At 37.9% G+C, this 19,639-nt stretch overlaps 1 protein-coding gene across 1 annotated transcript in view; it reads right to left on the minus strand.

The window, feature by feature from the left end:
- Window positions 1-4,934: 4,934 nt before the first annotated feature.
- SMC3 (structural maintenance of chromosomes 3) overlaps window positions 4,935-19,639 on the minus strand; it is a 40,318-nt gene continuing 25,613 nt past the window's right edge. The window contains exons 18-29 of the mRNA XM_066354982.1: window positions 18,452-18,602; window positions 14,511-14,663; window positions 11,717-11,868; window positions 10,795-10,953; window positions 9,655-9,762; window positions 9,064-9,172; window positions 8,291-8,538; window positions 7,992-8,204; window positions 7,495-7,686; window positions 7,168-7,345; window positions 5,926-6,032; window positions 4,935-5,348 (exon numbers count right to left, since the gene is read on the minus strand). Of these exons, the coding sequence (XP_066211079.1) occupies window positions 5,277-5,348; window positions 5,926-6,032; window positions 7,168-7,345; window positions 7,495-7,686; window positions 7,992-8,204; window positions 8,291-8,538; window positions 9,064-9,172; window positions 9,655-9,762; window positions 10,795-10,953; window positions 11,717-11,868; window positions 14,511-14,663; window positions 18,452-18,602 (1,842 nt within the window). The 3' untranslated portion in view covers window positions 4,935-5,276. The remainder of the gene's footprint in view (window positions 5,349-5,925; window positions 6,033-7,167; window positions 7,346-7,494; window positions 7,687-7,991; window positions 8,205-8,290; window positions 8,539-9,063; window positions 9,173-9,654; window positions 9,763-10,794; window positions 10,954-11,716; window positions 11,869-14,510; window positions 14,664-18,451; window positions 18,603-19,639) is intronic.

The raw sequence follows: 19,639 nt of genomic DNA on the forward strand, positions 1-19,639 counted from the left end.
GACATTGAGACAAGTGATCAGAGTGTACCGAAATAGGTGAGGTCTAAAGAAAACAGGGGGAGGGCGGAAAGGGAAAGGGTAAAGATAACTAAAGATGGTGACTCACCCATATCTGTTACCCTGATATAGAGGATCGATCACCACTGTACAAATATAACACATCTCCCCCATTTTCAGAGTTAACCAGGAAGAACAGTTATTGCACCAGAAATGTTCTATATAAGTGGGACAGCCTGGGTTCTGTCTGGCTGTCAGTCACTAAACTTAGTGCGCTCAGTCATTTGGGTTGCTTACCTGGGCATTAACCTGAGCTTCAGATTTCCTCAACTCTAAGATGAAAGTATTAAACTAAAAAACCTTGTATCTCTAGGTCTTATGTGTAAGGTCTGGATGATTTTAGCTTAGAGTGTGTTGACCAAAAAAGCTGTATTTAAGAGGACAGGCTTTACAAAAATCTGAGTTCCTGCCAAACAAAGATTCCTTCTAGAAGTGTAACTGAATCAACCCACTTTATCAGGAATTACTTATCATGACCGAAAGAAAGGCCATATCACACTTCTAGGCAATAGACATTGAAATAGATTGTCATTCCTTTTTTCAGAAGAGCTATTTGTTTTTCCCAAAAGAAGGGGGTATCACTTCTTGCTTAATCCTTAGACAAAAGTAGAGGATAACCCTAGCCAGGTAGCTCAGTTGGTCAAGGCATTGTCCTGATACCCCAAGGTCGCGGGTTTGATCCCTGGGCAGGACATATACAACACTCAACCAATGAATGCATAAATAAGTGGAAAAACAAATAATGTTTCTCTCAAATCAATAAATAAAAAAATTTAAAAGTAGAGGATGATTTGTACCTAGTTACATGACTTTAAAAAAAAATCAAGAAGGAAAGACATTCCTAGTTTCTTGGTAGGTTAACATTTGCTGTCACCAATTTTAAAAGCATTGGTGTGCATCTGCATTCCGATTCCTCTTCCCCTGTTGAATATGCAAACTTGGATTACTCATCAGTATTCCAGGAGAACGAGAGGGCTGAGTAAAAGGTGAAAAAAGATGAATACCATTACTACTATAAAAACTGACAGCCAATACCTTCTGCACCTCTCTGGCCAGCATCCCAGCAGCATGGTGCCGCCCCAGGGTAAGGTGACCATTTGCTGGGTGACAGTGAAATCTCAATCTGTTTTCTTTTCCTTAGCACTGGTATCCTATCCTCCCTCTGCTGGAAGCTGAACAGAAGTGCCAGTCCTCTATCTTGAGAGCTGGTCCAAAAGAAACTCCATTTAAGAATTAACTGTTCTAAAGACAAGGTTGCTATTGCTTAAATTTTTTTTAAAAAAGAAACCCTTCAAAACTCATCTTGCACCTTTTTTATATTTCTATTGTATGACTATTATACTAGGATTCATATAGTTCTATACACTGAATCATTCTCCTTAAAATGAGTATTTGTCATGTATTTGGGGTAGACAAATGCTTAGCCCACTTTTGCTAATCATTCCATTATTTTATTTTTGAGAAAGGTGCAAAAATTATACAAAACAACCTTTATAAATGTTCAAACTCTGATTTCTAAGAATCAATCTTAGGAAAATAGTCCTAGATTCCTGAACAATTTTATGTATTGAAATGTGTTTGGTTTAGGGGTTGGTTTGTTTTGGGTAATATAGCTAAAAAAAACTAAGCATCCAAGTGGAGATATTTAAATAAATTAGCTATTTCTATTTGACAGAATTTTGCGACTATTAAAATTTGTTTCCAAAGAGATTAAACGCAGGGATACTTTATATTGTATTACTATGTAAAAAGTTTAGGACGTGAAATTATACACTTAGTATAAGCATAAAAATAACCATAAAACTTCGAATAAAGATTTGAAGGAAACACCCCAAAATATTAATAGGGACACTCTGGCTGATAAGGTGATTTAAAAATATATATTCCTGCCTGACCTGTGGTGGCGCAGTGGATAAAGTGTCGACCTGGAAATGCTGAGGTTGCCGGTTTGAAACCCTGGGCTTGCCTGGTCAAGGCACATATGGGAGTTGATGCTTCCAGCTCCTCCCCACCTTCTCTCTCTCTCTCTCTCCTCTCTCTCTCCCTCTCTGTCTCTCTCTCTCCATTTCTCTCTCCCTCTCTAAAATGAATAAATAAAATAAAATAAAAAGATTTAATAAAAAAATATATATTCCTCAAACTTACTAACATATACACTTCGTCTTTGTAACAGTATTAAAATCTCAAAGTAGCCCCGAAGTGCAGAGGTTGCCAGTTTGATCCCCAGTCAGGGCTCATATGGGAGCAGATCTATGTTCCTCTCTCTCTCCCTCTTTTGCTAAAATCAATCAATAAATTTTTTTTTTTAAATCTCAAAGTAGAAAAATCAAGAAAGGACTATCCAGTCACAGAAGCACTTTAGATTATCTTATAAATCACTCACTAATTCCTGGGGTCAATCTCCATTCTTTTCTCTAAGTTTCTGGGTTGACCAAGATTTTCACATTTTTTCTGTTCATTTTCATCAGGACAATTTATACTAAGATATAGCAAAAAATATGAGTTTTAAACTTGTATTCTATGTTTCAACATTTAGAATAAAGAACACTTACAATTTATTATCTGCATTCATAAGAATACAAATAGAATTTAAACATGATCAAAAGGTATGAATAGACATCTCACCAAATAAGATACAAAAGACCAATAAACACATAAAAAGATGCTTACCATCATTAGTTAGCAGGAAAATTAAAACGAGATAGCTCATGGAATGGCTATAATTAAAAAAAAGACTAACTAAGTGTTGGTGAGGATGTAGAAAAACCCTAACCCTCACACATCACTGGTGGAAATGTCAAATGATGCAGTTCGGTTGGGAAAGTTTGGCTCGTCCTCAAAATGTTAAACAGTTCCCGTACAACCCAACAATTCTAATCGTAGGCATGTGCCTCCCACCAAATGAAAACATGTATCCACACACAAACTCATTCATAAATATTCATAGATGTATTTATAATACCCAAAATGTGGGAACAATCCATGTCCAACTAACGAATGGACGAGGTGACAGCAGTCATCCAACGGGGTGATGAGTGAGGTGCCAGTAAGCGCTACGGGAATGAAACTTGAAAACACTCTAAGACAGAAACCAGTACAAGTCTCCATAATGTATGACCCCATTTATAGGAAAATCCAGAACCGGCAAAATCCACAGTATGAGCCATTTGTGGTTGCCAGGGGTGAGGGAACAGGCAGATGTAGATTGTGGACAGGTACAGGGTTTCTTTTTGGGGTAATAAAGGTTGTTTGAAAATTAAGATTGTATAGATGATTGTACAATATACTAAAAAACAGCACAATTTTAATGGGTGAATTTTATGGTGTGTGAATTATCTCAATAAAGCAACTTTTTAAACACAATGTTTCAATTCTAATCAGAAAAAACCTGTTTGATCTACTTTGCAAGGGCACTTGAAGTATATTTACTAATAAAGACAACTAACACTCTGCCTTTACCCTCATTAGCCTTGATGCCGAATTCACTCCCAGGCCGTAAGTTTTTGTTTCTTCGCTCCCTTCTGGGTTATCTTTTCCTTCTGCGCGACCCCTTCTGGGTTAGGACAACCCCGTCTTCAGTGAGGACCCTCGCACCGTGGCAGGGAGAGCCCGTGTGTGAGTTCATCTGCCCACAGACTCCAAGTTGTGCGCTGCACCTTGAGAGCTTTGTTCACCTGGATATGCTCCATGACCAGAGAATCTGTATCTAAACCCTTAAGTTGTTACTCCATATTTTTAAGCATGTGTGGCAAAGATTCAGCACTATTTTTGGGCCACCAACCTTGTGTCCAGCCCCACTATTTGGTATGAAATTTTCACTTGATTACATGATTTTTGTAGGATTTTCTGGGTCTATTGAACATTTTCAGAGGTCACCTTAGGTCACTTACAGGAAGAGGGCTCAATAAAGCAATTTAAAAACAATAAACAATAAAGATCTCATCTGAGAAAAAAAACCTGTTTCAACATTTTCCAAAACTATTTACTTACCCAGAAAAACAAGAAAATTTTATGGCTCAATTTTTTAGCTGTAGTGTTCGCAGTTACTCTTAACACTGTATTTCCAGATATGCTGTAATATATTGCCATCTTAAATTAAAAATAATTTTTAAAAGACTCATATATTGAGTTTAAAGAAGGGTTCTAGCCCTGACTGGATAGTTCAGTTAGTTAGATCATCATCCCAATAAGCAAAAAAAAAGAAGGGGGAGAGGAGGAAGCAGGGAAGGGGGGGGGGCAGGGAATCAGAGGTCTGCCCCCTGAAGATGATCAAGAGTAGTCAACCTTTCATACCTACCGCCCACTTTTGTATCTCTGTTAGTAGTAACATTTTCTAACCGCCCACCGGTTCCACAGTAACGGTGATTTATAAAGTAGGGAAGTAACTTTACTTTATAAAATTTATAAAACAGAGTTATAGCAAGTTAAAGTATATAATAATTACTTACCAAGTACTTTATGTCAGATTTTCGCTAAGTTTGGCAGAATAAATCTTTATAAAACAACTTACTATAGTTAAATCTATCTTTTTATTTATACTTTGGTTGCTCTGCTAATGCCCACTATGAAAGCTGGAACGCCCACTAGTGGGCGGCAGGGACCAGGATGACTACCACTGATATAGAGAATGACTCTTGAAGTGTTTAAAAGCTTCCCCCAGGGTATTAAGCATGCAGCCAGGACTGGGAATCACTGATGTAATTCAACTATTGTTTTTGAGGTAAAGGCAGATCTTCACTTTGCCTTTTAAAAAGCTTATTTTACTCTTTTTGTTTTGAAGGCAGACCTTTCCTTAGGCAAAATAAAACATAGATATCTAAGAAAAAATGTGTTTCTAATTGTATAACTATAAACGAAAAACCATATAGAACACAAAATTAGTCATAAAACCAATTATTTAATTGAAGCTATAAAAAAAGGAAATATAATTGATATAATAATTAGGAAACAATACTTAGCACATGTCGAAAGATTTAAAACAGGAACAGGACATTTTACAAAAAGTTGTGTGGGAAATAAAATTCTTACACTATACATAGAAATGTAACATTACAGAGTATCTTATAAAATACAATGACAGAAATATAAAAGGACTGTGGGTGTTCTAAGTCTGGAAACTATTAATAATGACCAGATATTTAGGTTTAAATTTACAGTTCCTGGGTACGAGTACCATACTATTATACACATCTTCCAAAACAGTGGGCAATGTTTTCCAATTAACCATGAGTGGTATCATCTTCTACAAAGTCTTTGGCCATCTCTGCTGTGATCACATCAATATGACTAACCTGAAGAAAAAAATGTTAAAATCTGTTAAATCTCAAAAGAAACATATCAGTGTTCCCAACATATTTAAAATATATAGACTATCACCTATAAAATTTATATATTAAATCAAATGACTCTAAAACACTAACTGATGAAACCTTTATTTATGTTTATTCAATGTTTAAGTTTAAAAATATTCTGCATTTTAGTGCTCTGAAGATACAGACAAGTACTTATGCCTAAACATTAGCTCGCTATTTCAAAGAACCTTAAAAACTTAAAACATCAGGAAAAACTTTGTGGTCCAGCCAAATATAAATCAATGTACAAAACTGTTAAAGACTTCATTAAATAAGCTCTGAATAGACTAGATAGAAAGATATTCTCTTAATGCCAATGAAAATAGAAACAGTGCAATAAATGCCACAAAAAATTGCTAAACTTCACAGCATCTCAATAAAAGTTTTTTCTTTGCAAAGACATCATCAGATAAGCAACAACTTTTGAAGGTGTTTTTTCCCCGTGCCTTAAGTAACATAAAATGACAACTCAACAAACATAATGGGTTAAACATTACAAACCACATAAGAAAATTACCTTATTTCTGAACTTTACGCCATAGAATTTGTCAGCTGACTCAAGCAGTTCAGGCCTAAAAGTAGTTGTAATAAACTGAGCATGTACAGCAAGTTCCATAATCATATCTGTTTAAAAAAAAAGGTAATAAAACCCTTTTCTCAAATCTTAAAATTTGAAAAGCATCTATCTTTAAACTTATTTAAAATTCAAAAACAGCTTGTAATTCTATTTTTCATGCATATACCTACAGAAATTACCACCTTAATTTCTTAAATTAGGGATAAATCTTTAACCCCAATATCTTAGTTATAGAATATAAAGAAGCAGTAACTTTTAAAAATTAATTACAACTTATTAACTGATTTTGAGAGAGAAATATCGATTTGTTGTTCCACCTACTAATGCATTCACTGGCTGATTCTTTTCTTTCTTTTTTATTTTTTTGTATTTTTCTGAAGTTGAAAACGGGGAGGCAGTAAGACAGACTCCCGCATGCGCCCCACCGGGATCCACCCGGCACGCCCACCAGGGGGTGATGCTCTGCCCATCTGGGTCCGTTGCTCTGTTGCAACCAGAGCCATTCTAGCGCCTGAGGCAGAGGCCACAGAGCCATCCTCAGTGCCGGGGCCATCTTTGCTCCAGTGGAGCCTTGGCTGCAGGAGGGGAAGAGAGAGACAGAGAGGAAGGAGAGGGGGAGGGGTGGAGAAGCAGATGGGCGCTTCTCCTGTGTGCCCTGGCCGGGAATCGAACCCAGGACTCCTGCACACCAGGCCAACGCTCTACCACTGAGCCAACCGGCCAGGGCCCACTGGCTGATTCTTGCCCGTGCCCTTACTAGGGATTGAACCCACAAATCTTGGCATATCGGGAGGAGCTCTAACCAACTGAACTACCCGACCAGGGCAAGAAGCAGCATTAGGAATAATGTGAGAGCAAGGTAAGTTTTCTCACACAAAAGACAAACCCTTTCCCCTGCTACTCACTCCACAAAGATCTTCTGACCTTACTAAAGATCAAATACAGATTCTTTAAACACAGAATCAACCGTGTTTATGACAGGAACTACTCAAACATTGAGAAATACTAAGTTTTAAAACGAGACTTCTACATAAAAGTTAAAGTAGAATTTTCAAATGATTCAAAGAATTACATCTTTCTCACAGAACTAACCTTTTAAAACCTGTTAAAAGAGGCAGGAATATTATTTACTAAAAACACATACCTACTTAGTACCCCCGATAAGCACACAGCAGACTGTACCTGACACAGCCTTCCTGTGCTGAGCATCCAGAGCCTGGTCAATCTCATCAAACAAGTAAAAAGGAGCCGGGTCACATTTCTGAATGGCAAAAATCAGAGCAAGAGCCACCAAGGACTTCTGTCCACCTGAAAGCTGTTGCATTTCTCTCATTTCACCTTGTTTTCCTGTAAATGACACCTAAGAAAACATCTGAGTTAACATCCTAAAGGGGTAGTCACAAACAACTCTTCAAATTAAATTGCATATAATGTATCAATTCAGATTTGCAAAATATTCTATAAATTCTACTATAATGAGTGAGGAAAACTGGATGGAAAGGTATTTACCCTAATTCCTACTCCAGTGAACTGGTCAACTGAGGGGACACTGCTCTGTGACCCTGAGCCCCTCTCACTTTCACCACTCCCTTCTCCTTCATCCTGAGACTGACTGCCCTCCACGTCTCCTTTCTTCATCACCAAAGTAGCTTTGCCACCAGGTACCAGCTTCTGGAATACTTCACTGAAGTTCTTGGATACCTTAAAATAAATAAATACATAATGTTGGGTTTCAATTCAAATTACATATTACTGCTTAAAACAGATAAATATTTATATGCAATCAGAAGGTCTTTTTTTAATAACAAGAATAACAGATTGAAACCTTTTCAGAACTATGTAAAACTTTCTATATAGTTATTATGTTAGCTACTTATATGCTGGATTTATTCACATGTATTAGATCCAACTATCCATGGAAAAAAGCTTTAAAATCTTTACAAACTGAACAATAAACTGAACAACAGCTGAAGCTTGTCTTGCGTATTTACTACAAAGGAACATACCTGTTTGAAAGTTAACTGAATAGCCTCATATTTTCGAAGTTCAAGCACATTCATCAGTTCCATGATTGACTTGTATCCCCTATCCAACTCTTCTTGTCGCTTTATTAACTTTTCTTTTTGCTCAGAGAAATTTACAAATTGATCTAAAGCTTTCTTGTTAACATGGCTATACTTCTTCAATTCTGTGTTGCACTGTTCAAGTTTTCGAAACAACTATAAAGAGGAAAAAATTGTATACATAAATTCATACACACAAACGTTTGCAATGAGATTTCAAATTTAAAACCAACATGAAGTACCTGTTTGAGGCTCAGTGTCTGGTATTTTTCAAACGCTTCCTGGGGAAGTGACCCGAGTTCTCGGATCTTCTTCATGCACTCTTCTTTCTTCTTCAGCAGCATGCCTTGCCGGTTTGTCATCTTTTCCAGCTCCTTAGTGTCATGATTGATAGCATCCATGTGTTCTTTCTCCATATTTTTCCAACGCTCCATACTCTTCTGAAGCTCCTTAATTCCAGCTTCTGTTTTATCAATGGAATTGTCCAAATCTAAAATGGGGAAAGAAACAAATTAAGCCATAACAACTATTTTATAGCCAGAGTATTATCTGACCAAAGGCTTTGTTTTAATAATCTAATCTATCAAAATAATTAGATTCTTTCAATGTTTGTTTAAATTTTACTGTGAAAATTCATTAAATGCTTAATTCAGGATAAAATTAGTAGTTTACACAAGAATCACTCAAGATAGTTTTTATTATTTGTTTGTTTATAAAAAACAAAAAATAATTTTCTTCTCAGCAATTAGGTGATAAGAAAATTCGTCTATTTCATACTTTCATCAACAAAATTAATAATTTACAGTCTCAAAAATTTCAATTAAACAAAGATTACTATTTATAATCAACACCCTAAACTTTATTCACTATAGATCATTTATGATGATGAAAAACAAAATCATTACTAGATGCTTTTGCCTATTTAGATATTTCATTTTGTAGTAAATAATGTTATAAAATGAATAGGCTAAATTTAACTAAATACTTAAAAAAACTTTACTAAATAATAATTCACCTTCTGATCGTGCCATAGTATCTTTTACTCTTTTATTGATGGCTTCAAGCTCTGAGGTTGTAGCAGTGAGAACAGTGCCCCCTTCTGTCTCTCTCAGTTCATTCAGTTCCTTCAACACAAAAGGAACTTAGAAGCATTAAACCAGGAAATAGGAATTTTGTTAGTTTCAAAATGTTATGACTACCAAGTTTCTATAGCTGTTATGTTTCAACAATCAAGAAAACAAAAGTATACTTCATATAATTTCAAATAGCACCATTACAGGGAAAAAAAAGTAATGTATATAATTAACTAAGAAATTTCTCAGAATCTAATTTTTACTGAGTTACCTAGATTGGGCCAGGACAATCCTACAAAACAGTATTAGTGTTATGCTTACTTTACACAGGAGGAAAACTAAAGCTTAGGAATATTCAATGATTTATCCGAGATCATACACCAGGTGGCAGTGCTAGGACTACAACTCCACAGGTGGTCAGACTTGCTAGTCTTTGTTCCCAAAGTCCATGCTCTCAAATCAGAACCTCTTATATGAGCACTTTCAAAAACTTAGTCAACAAGAACCTCTCAAAAAAAAAAAAAGAAACATACCTGTTCTACTTGGTCCAAGCGTTTTCTCAAATTCTCATTGAGATAAGTTTCTACTCGAGTAATAATACCTTCTAATTTAATTCTTTCATTTAGCAACTGTCTGTTTTCCTAAAAGAAAAGATAATTATATCTAAATAAGCATGTACATTTCACACACAGGAATGCTGTTAATTTGCTGTCATCTCCATTAGTTGTGTTCAAATGAGCTGAAGTGGAGTTTCATACCCTTCCAAAAAGCCCTATATTTTCATTTTTCTCCCTTCAGAATGCTAAATTTCTGTGCCTGGTTCTTTTTATAAGTATGCTACCAAAAAAATGTTTTTCTTTTCCTGCTTTTCACTTCTTGGATTTAGTGCCATTTACATCTCTGTTCCAATAATAAAATGTTATTAAAATGTTTAATCAGCCCTGGCCGGTTGGCTCAGTGGTAGAGCGTCGGCCTAGCGTGCGGAGGACCCGGGTTCGATTCCCGGCCAGGGCACACAGAAGTGCCCATTTGCTTCTCCACCCCTCCGCCGCGCTTTCCTCTGTCTCTCTCTTCCCCTCCCACAGCCAAGGCTCCATTGGAGCAAAGATGGCCCGGGCGCTGGGGATGGCTCTGTGGCCTCTGCCTCAGGCGCTAGAGTGGCTCTGGTCGCAACATGGTGACGCCCAGGATGGGCAGAGCATCGCCCCCTGGTGGGCAGAGCGTCGCCCCTGGTGGGCGTGCCGGGTGGATCCCGGTCGGGCGCATGCGGGAGTCTGTCTGACTGTCTCTCCCTGTTTCCAGCTTCAGAAAAATGAAAAAAAAAAAAAAAAAAAAAGTTTAATCAAAACATTACTAAACATGTAAAGGTGGTCAGCTCAATAAATACCCCAATAATAGCCCAATAAATACCTCAATAAAAAGCTAACAAGCCCCAACATTACTAATGATGTGTACTAAATAAGATCAAATAAAATGAAGATTTCTTGTATAATCTTAACATATACACAATGATTTAAAAAGACATTGAAATCTTATTTTATTTATGTTTATGGATGTAAGTCCAAGTGCCATTTTAACATTTTCTTAATAATCCTTTGCATTTATTTACTAGCAATAAAGATACTTCGCAGTAGCCAGTTTTCACCAGAACTTTCCCCATCAGTTGCACTTGCCTGCTGAAGCTGACGAATCTCATCGTTCAGGGCGTCGACTCGCTTCTGGTCCTCCAGACTAAGTTGAGAAAGCAAATCAGTTCCCAGCTCCGCTTTCAAAGATTCTCTGGTAGACTCCATAGCATGCAAACTTGCCTCCAAACTTTGTAAGCTACGTTGCTGTGAGACCGATGATTCATTTATTGACAGTATTAATGACTGAATCACTTATAATAGAAAAAAATTGGCAACAATCTATATTTGATATTAAAATGAGCTAAATAATCATATCAATACAAATAAATATTAGGTACCCATTAAATTTGATAATTAGAACTATGCAGCAACAATATTCATGATGCAATACCATGGGGCTGTGTAAACACTATATCCCATAATCAAACTATATAAAAATAAATCTTCATATTAATAAGAAAAAATAAGTTGTTAGAATATGTTCCGCTGAATAATTGTGGGCAATTTTTAGAAAACACCTGTTGTTCTAGCACTACTAATATACCAAATTAATAGTTTTTATCAAATGGCTTCACGTTTACTAAGAACAGTATGTATTATCATTTGTAACAGCAGTAACAATTTGCATTCTCATTTTAATACTCTGGACAAAATGCAATCAAATATTCAAATAACGTCATAAATAGTACTTTACAGATAAAAATCTCACTGACACATTATTATCAGACAGTATTATTATGCCACAGGTCAAAATGCCTATTTGTTTAATAAAGTTGGAAAGTCTAAATATGGACTATGAAAGGAGACTTTGGGTTCCCTTGGATGCGTGGTATAATAACTGTAGACACCGAAAAAAATATGGACTAAACAAAAATGGAACACATGAAATCCAAGGATAACCTCCCTAAGATGGCCCGCGCAATTCCCCAGAATTAAAACACCTGTAACACAAGGCTTACTTACGAACCTTCGGCATAAAGGTTTTCTCTGACTGCTGCCTCTTCTCTTTTAGCATCTTCATTTCTGATAATATGCTATCTCTAGACGCTTTAAATTTTCTTTGTTGTGTCTCTATCTGCTGCATCTGGTTCATCAACTGGTCAATTTCATTATTAATCCATATACAAGGCTAAGGAAAATTCTCTTCAAGTTGTAAATGTATCATATGTTCTAAATTCTCCTCAGTTCTTATAAACACATTTTGTATCCCCTTTCTCTACACTTAATAAACAGTTTCCTCGTATTTATGAACCATAACAAAGTTGAATTAAATGGTGCTCACCCCACCATTTCTTTTCAAAATAACATATTATTTTATAAGGTCTAACAGAAAGTTCTGTCCGTTTCTATCACAAGTTTCGACACGTAAGCACGTTTATTTGGCACATGTGTGCCTCTCTATTTTTATCACTTAATGTATATATACTGATGTAGCAAATTAACTAAAACAAAGTTTAGAAAAGAGGCCGGCGATATTCAATAGGAAGAATATCATACTGCATCATGATAATGCCAGGCCACATGCTGCTCTGGGGACTTGTCAAAAAATTGCAGAACTAGGCTGGGAAATTCTGTCGCATCCACCATATTCCCCGGACTTAGCACCCTCCGACTATCACTTGTTTTTGTCCTTACAAAATTTTTTGAAGGGCAAAAAATTAAAAAATGAAGAAGATATCAAACAAACACTGGTTCAATTTTTCACATCAAAAGATAAAACATTTTTCAAAAATGGGATATACAAATTGCCCTCATGTTGGCAAAAAATCATTAATAATAATGGCAATTATATTACTTAATACAGCTTATTGATGGCAAGAAAAATTTGTATTTTGTTTTATTCCAAAAACAAACAACTTTCCAGTAGACCTTATACTAATAGCTATACCAATCAACCAATAATCAATATTCTTAGGAAGCTAAATAAAATTTAATAGTATTATTTTTTTTTACAACTTTTCATTCAACAAATACTTGCTGTGTAATCTATTATGCTTAAAGCATCACATATGGAAGTTCTGTATGAAGAGGCCTGGTTTTAACCAATGTGGAAGAGTAATCCCACCTCACTGGACTATCTAATACAGGAGAGTAATTGGGGTATGCTATCAATTTCCTCCTATTCCTAGTACCCCACCACGATCTCTTAGTGCTAACATCTTGCCAAATTTGGACAGTTCTCAAAGTGAGGCGCACCTGGAGTTCTCAAAGACCTTTGCAAAGTGAAAACTAAGACGTTTACCTTTTTTCCTCTGCACCGTTGCTTACACTGATGGCTGCTCAGGAATCTTTATTTTCAATATCATGTGACATAATGTGAAGTGCACATAAAGCACTTTTGCCTTATACCATTGTTTTAAGAAAATGTACAGGCATAATTTCAGTTGTAAACTGAACTAGCCCATGTGTGTGTGTGTGTGTGTGTGTGTGAGAGAGAGAGAGAGAGAGAGAGAGAGAGAGAGAGAGAGAGAGAGAGAGATTTTGAAAGTATGTATCAGCCCTGGCCGGTTGGCTCAGTGTTAGAGCGTTGGCCTGACGTGTAGGAGTCCCAGGTTCAACTCCTGGCCAGGGCACACAGGAGAAGCGCCCATCTGCTTCTCCACCCCTCCCCCTCTCCTTCCTCTCTCTCTCTTCCCCTCCCGCAGCCGAGGCTCCATTGGTGTAAAGATGGCCCGGGCGCTGAGGATGGCTCTGTGTGGCCTCTGCCTCAGGCGCTAGAATGGCTCTGGATGCAACAGAGCAAAGCCCCAGAGGGGCAGAGCATCGCTCCCTGCTGGGCATGCTGGGTGGATCCCAGTTGGGCGCATGCGAGAATCTGTCTGACTGCCTCCCCTGTTTCCAGTTTTGGAAAAATGAAAGAAAAAAAAAAGTATGTATCAAAGCTGGGGAATGTCAAACAAACAAAGAAGGGCTTAGGATAAAAGAAGCAACAGGAGAGAGCCTGCTTTGACTGCCGGAAACATGAAAAGAACTGAGCCACACAGGGCCATGTGGACTGACTGAGAGGTAAGAGTAGATGACAGAAGTGAGCCACGGTGGGGGGCTGCATTTAGCTCACTGCAAAGTCAGAGTAACGGGAGCCTTGGAAACAGGTTCAGGGGGTTAGCCTGGGACGAGCTGCCGCTGCCACCGCCCCCACCACCGCTTGCCTGGTTGCAAGTCTCATGGGGACCCTTAAGAGTTTTTAGGAGAAGCCTGTCTGAAAGAAAGGTGTGGGTATGCAGGGAAGGGTGGGCACTAAACTAGCCACTCTTAATGAACACCATTTTTCTGAATTTTGACAGCCATCTCCTCCATTAACACTAAATCTGAACCAAATGACCTCAAGATAGTCAAATCTAATGGACATTTTCAATCCCTATAGATTTTACTCCTCTGAAGTATGTAGCACTCCTGATATGCCCGACCCCACCTATCTCCCATGAAACAATACTCTCATTTTCCCTCTACAATTCTGACTCATCTTCCTCAGTTCCCTTATAACCTTAATATTCAGTGCTTCTTGAGCTCTTAGAAGTAAGCTCACTGCTACTATCTATTTAACAGCAAAGCAAAGGGTCAACGTTAAAATAGTTTTTAGTGTTTTCCATCTTCAGAAGTTATATAGACAAATATAAGCTCCTGTGCTTAAATAAAAGTCAAAGTAAAACACATGGAATTTTCTCCCACAGCATTTGAGAAGACACACCCAACATGCAAAAGATTATATATTCCAACCAAAATGCAGTTCTTTATCCATAGTACACAAGACAAAAAGATATTTTCAATATTTCTGCGCAGGTTTTCATTGAGCTTTGCTTCAAGCTCACCTAGTTCTTCTTCTGCTTTTCTAACATCTTTTTGTAATTCAAGTCTAGACTTCCTTGTATCATAATAGCCTCCAGTTAGCGCACCCCGATGGCTAACTTGGTCACCTATAAACAAAACATAAGAAAGGCTTTATTCAAGGATACACTGACTTATAATCAAACAACAAATCTAAAGGCTTTACCTATTTAATGAGAATTAAAAATAATTTAAGTTATTCTGAAAAAGTTTGCTTTCTAATACTGAAATTTACATTTAAAAAATGTACCTTCCAGGTGAGTTTCAACATCTGCCATAAAAGAAGGAAGTGGTAAAAATTATTGGAAACGTGAACAGGAACAGAAACTAGCCTGAAATTCCCATGGGCCATATTTAGGAAAATTTAATAAAAAATAATAGTGACAATGTAATAACACATCATATAAGAGAAGAATCCATGAATTGCAGTGATAATTTAGAAATAATAATGAAAGGAGAGAGCTTTCTTTACAGAAGAGTACGAGTTAATAAATACAGGAGTCACCATTTTGAAACCCCTAGTGTATTAACTGAGTCAGCTAAGGATCAACAAAGGAGGCTAAATCATTGGTAAAAGTTTGGGGAAACATGGTTTGCAGTATTCTTTTTTTTTTTTTTTTTGTATTTTTCCAAAGTTGGAAACAAGGAGGCAGTCAGACATTCCCCGCATGCGCCCGACCAGGATCCACCTGGCATGCCCACCAGGGGGCGATGCTCTGCCCATCTTGGGGCATTGCTCTGCGGCAATAAGAGCCATTCTAGCGCCTGAGGCAGAGGCCACAGAGCCATCCTCAGCGCCTGGGCCATCTCTGCTCCAATGGAGCCTCGGCTGTGGGAGGGGAAGAGAGAGACAGAGAGAAAGGAGAGGGGAGAGGTGGAGAAGCAGATGGGCACTTCTCCTGTGTGCCCTGGCCATGAATCGAACCTGGGACTCCTGCACACCAGGCCGACGCTCTACCACTGAGCCAACCAGCCAGGGCCAGTTTGCAGTATTCTTAACTCTTTGAGTAGTGAGTTTTTTTCATGCTCGCTGACCCCCGGGAGTGAGTTTTTTTTTCAAATAAAATTATCAATAGTTCCAGTTACAGTTTTATTAACTTAAAGTCATGTTTGTTTGATAACCAATTTATGGAAACAAGAACACACATTTGCCTTTAATGTTGCCTTACACATGTATAATCATACTCTGGATGGTCAGGAGGCATGAGGATGTACATGAATGTTTGTACTACTCAAAGGGTTAAAGGTCAAGCCAATATATCATTTATTAATTACAATAAGGAAAAGGTACCTTTACAACCAAGAGACTTGCTATTGGCCATATTTAGCATCACTAACAGTGATACAATATGTACGTAGCACTTAAGCCAAAACATTTTAACCTGAATCTAATGATGAAGAAGCAAGGAGTCAAATCCAGAGGAAGGAGCATTCATTCTTTAAGACCATCAATTTCTGGGGGTATGAAGGAAAAGGGGAAACTTCCATATTGCAAGAATCTAAAAAAAAGACATTGTATGCATCTATTTTTTTTTTTTGGACAGAGAGACACAGATAGGGACAGACAAGCAGGAAGGAAGAGAGATGAGAAGTATCGATTCTTCATTGCAGCTCCTTAGTTGTTTGTTGATTACTTTCTCATATGTGCCTTGACCACGGGGCTATAACAAACTGAGTAACCCCTTCGGCTCTAGCTGGTGAGCTTTGCTCAAACCAGATGAGCCCACGCTCAAGCTGGCGATATCGGGGTCTCAAACCTGGGTCCTTCACATCCCCATCTGATGCTCTATCCACTGCGCCACCACCTGGTCAGACAGACATTGCATGCATCCTTCATTTGGATCATGGATAGAAAAATATTCGGAATGCGGTAATCACTTCATAAAGTATATAATATCCAATCACTATGATGTATACCTGGAACTAATATATCATTATATATCAACTATACTTTAAAGATTTAAAAAACATTTTGAGGCAATAGAAAACTTGAATATAGATGCTTTTTAGATTTTTATTAGGTCAATATCAAGTTTCTTACATGTAACAATGATCCTGTGGTTATAAAGGAGAATATCCTGCTCTTAGGAGATACATGCTTAATTTTTAGATATCAAGTGTCAGTATATTAAAACTTATTACCAGATGGTTCTAAACAACAACAAAAATGTGTATATAGAGAGAGACAAAGCATAAAGGTGATTTATGTTCTTTTATCAACACACAAATTATAGAGAAGAAAAAGAAAAAAAAACAATGAGGGCAGGTGAACCTATATACCAGAGGCTCTTAACCTGGATTCTACAAGTTAAATTCAGAAGATCCATGCCTTGAGTGGGGAAAAAAATTTGCATCTTTTTTTTTTTTTTTTTGTATTTTTCTGAAGCTGGAATCGGGGATAGACAGTCAGACAGACTCTGGCATGCGCCCGACCAGGATCCACCTGGCACGCCCACCAGGGGGCGACACTCTGCCCACCAAGGGGTGTCGCTCTGTCGCGACCAGAGCCACTCCAGCACCCGGGGCAGAGGCCAAGGAGCCATCCCCAGCGCCTGGGCCATCTTTGCTCCAATGGAGCCTCGCTGCGGGAGGGGAAGAGAGAGACAGAGAGGAAGGAGAGGGGGAGGGGTGGAGAAGCAGATGGGCGCTTCTCCTGTGTGCCCTGGCCGGGAATCAAACCCGGGACTTCTGCACACCAGGCTGATGCTCTACCACTGAGCCAACCAGCCAAGGCAAAAATCTGCATCTTTATTTCTATGCTGACCTCAAATGAAATTTAGCAATTCCCTCTATAATGAATAAGAACCACTGTACTATTATCAGTATTTGTGACTTTGTTACCAAGAGAAATAACAAATATTTTCTATCAGATAATGTCATAAATCTCAAAATTTTGCTTACATGCAGCAATGCTTCAAAATTATGACTTAGTATGCCTGACCAGGCGGTGGTGCAGTGGATAGCGCGTCGGACTGGGATCCGGAGGACCCAGGTTTGAGACCCCGAGGTCGCCAGCTTGAGCTTGGGCTCATCTAGTTTGAGCAAAGCTCACCAGCTTGGACCCCAAGGTCGCTGGCTCGAGCAAGGAGTTACTCGGTCTGCTGAAGACCCGTGGTCAAGGCACATATAAGAAAGCAATCAATAAACTAAGGTGTCGCAACGAAAAATCGATGATTGATGCTTCTCATCTCTCTCTGTTCCTGTCTGTCTGTCCCTATACTGCTAAATCTTGGTTTTAAATACCTTGAGAACTATGTCAGTTTTAAAAATGTTGCGATAACCATGCCAATACGATTATAATTGTTTACGATCCGAAGTACATGCATTTAAAAACACTGAAAAAAGGCCCTGTCATGTTGGCTCAGTGGATAGAGCATCGGCCCAGTGTATGGACATCCTGGGTTCAATTCCCAATCATGCCCACAGAGAAGTGACCATCTGCTTCTCTCCTTCTTCCTTCCCACTTCTCTCCCTCCTCTACTCCCACAGCCAGTGGCTCAAATGGTTCAAGCGTCAGCCCCAGGCACTGAGGATGGCTCAGCTGATTCACACATTGGGCCAGATGGGTTGCCTGGTGGATCCTGGTCAGGGAGCATGTGGGAGTCTGTCTCATTATCTCCCCTCCTCTCACTTAAGAAAAAAAAAAAAATTGAAAAAGTGTCCATAGGCTTTAACAAATGGCCAAGAGTCCAAGGTGTGAAAAAAGTTAAAAAAAAAAAAAAAAAAAAAGATTCTACTTAAGAAACATCAATTCAATATAAAGTGTGGACCATGTTTGGATTCTGACTTAAATAAACCAACTATTTTTAAAAATAAGAAATAACTGGACATGAATTTTCAAATACTCTTAAAATGGCAAATAAATTCCATGACAAACCTTCCAGAGTAATGCAGTCCATAGTGAAAGCACGGGCCAGCTGGGTTGAAACTTCCATACTACGACAAATAAGTGTTTTTCCAAACACATGTTTGAAGGCTTTGTCAAATCTGGGATTGTACCTCAATTTACTTATCATAGGAATAGCATCCTAAAAAAATGAATATTTTGTCAGCAAGCAGAGATCACAACACAAAACATGTTAGCAGAATTATCAATTACATTTTTATGAAGCAGAAATAAATACAAATACTCTTATATTTCAAAACTACTGGTTTCATACCGAAGAAGTCAGAAAAAATCATTCTCCTGAAATAGCCTGGAAATTGTGCTCATGTTGTCATCTAGGTTTTCAATAGTAGAGCACACTGATAGAGAGCTCAGTGACAAGCTGCCGAACCTCTCTATGTAATAGTTTCTTCATTGACAAAATTGCAATAACAGTATTTTCCTCATAAAGCTGTTAAGGCTAGATGAATTAATATGTGAAACAGGACAGCATGTCTCATAGAAGGGCAAAATAAATGCAAACTAATATTTCCTCAAAATGTTTTATGTCTTAGAAAACTATTTTTTTAGATAACTTATTTTCCCCCCTTTTTCCTAAACTGTTAAAGCAAAATTTTTAGAATTTTTGAATTAGGAAATAAATCCTATATATAAAAAAATGAAACGTGTTAAGCTTAAATTAGTAATTATAAAGAAAATAATAAAATCAGAAAGCAGGACAAGAAACAGAACACTGTTGAAATCCAGAAGCCATGAGTGTACCCCTTTCTAATCATGTAAAAGTGGTTGTCTCCGGGTGGCTACTGTTATAATTATGACAATTCTTCCTTGCATTTCTTTCTCGTTATCTAAGTTTAGTTTTGTTTAGGTAAAGAAAACCATACAACATGCATTCTTTTGTCTTGCTTCACTCACACATCATATTTATGACTCCATTTCTCCTTCCCCAAACTTCAAAGATTATTAGTAGATTTAAAAGAAAAAGTTGGGCCTTTAAGTAGCTTATAAGATTCTTGCGGCCCTGGCCAGTTGGCTCAGCGGTAGAGCATTGGCCCAGCATGTGGAAGTCCCAGGTTCAACACCTGGTCAGGGCACACAGGAGAAGCAACCATCTGCTTCTCCACCCCTCCCACTCCTTTCTCTCCACACCCCCAACCCTGCAGCTATGGCTCAAATGGT

This window comes from Saccopteryx leptura, chromosome 13 (assembly GCF_036850995.1).
Source record: "Saccopteryx leptura isolate mSacLep1 chromosome 13, mSacLep1_pri_phased_curated, whole genome shotgun sequence".
NCBI classification, from domain to species: Eukaryota; Metazoa; Chordata; class Mammalia; order Chiroptera; family Emballonuridae; genus Saccopteryx; species Saccopteryx leptura.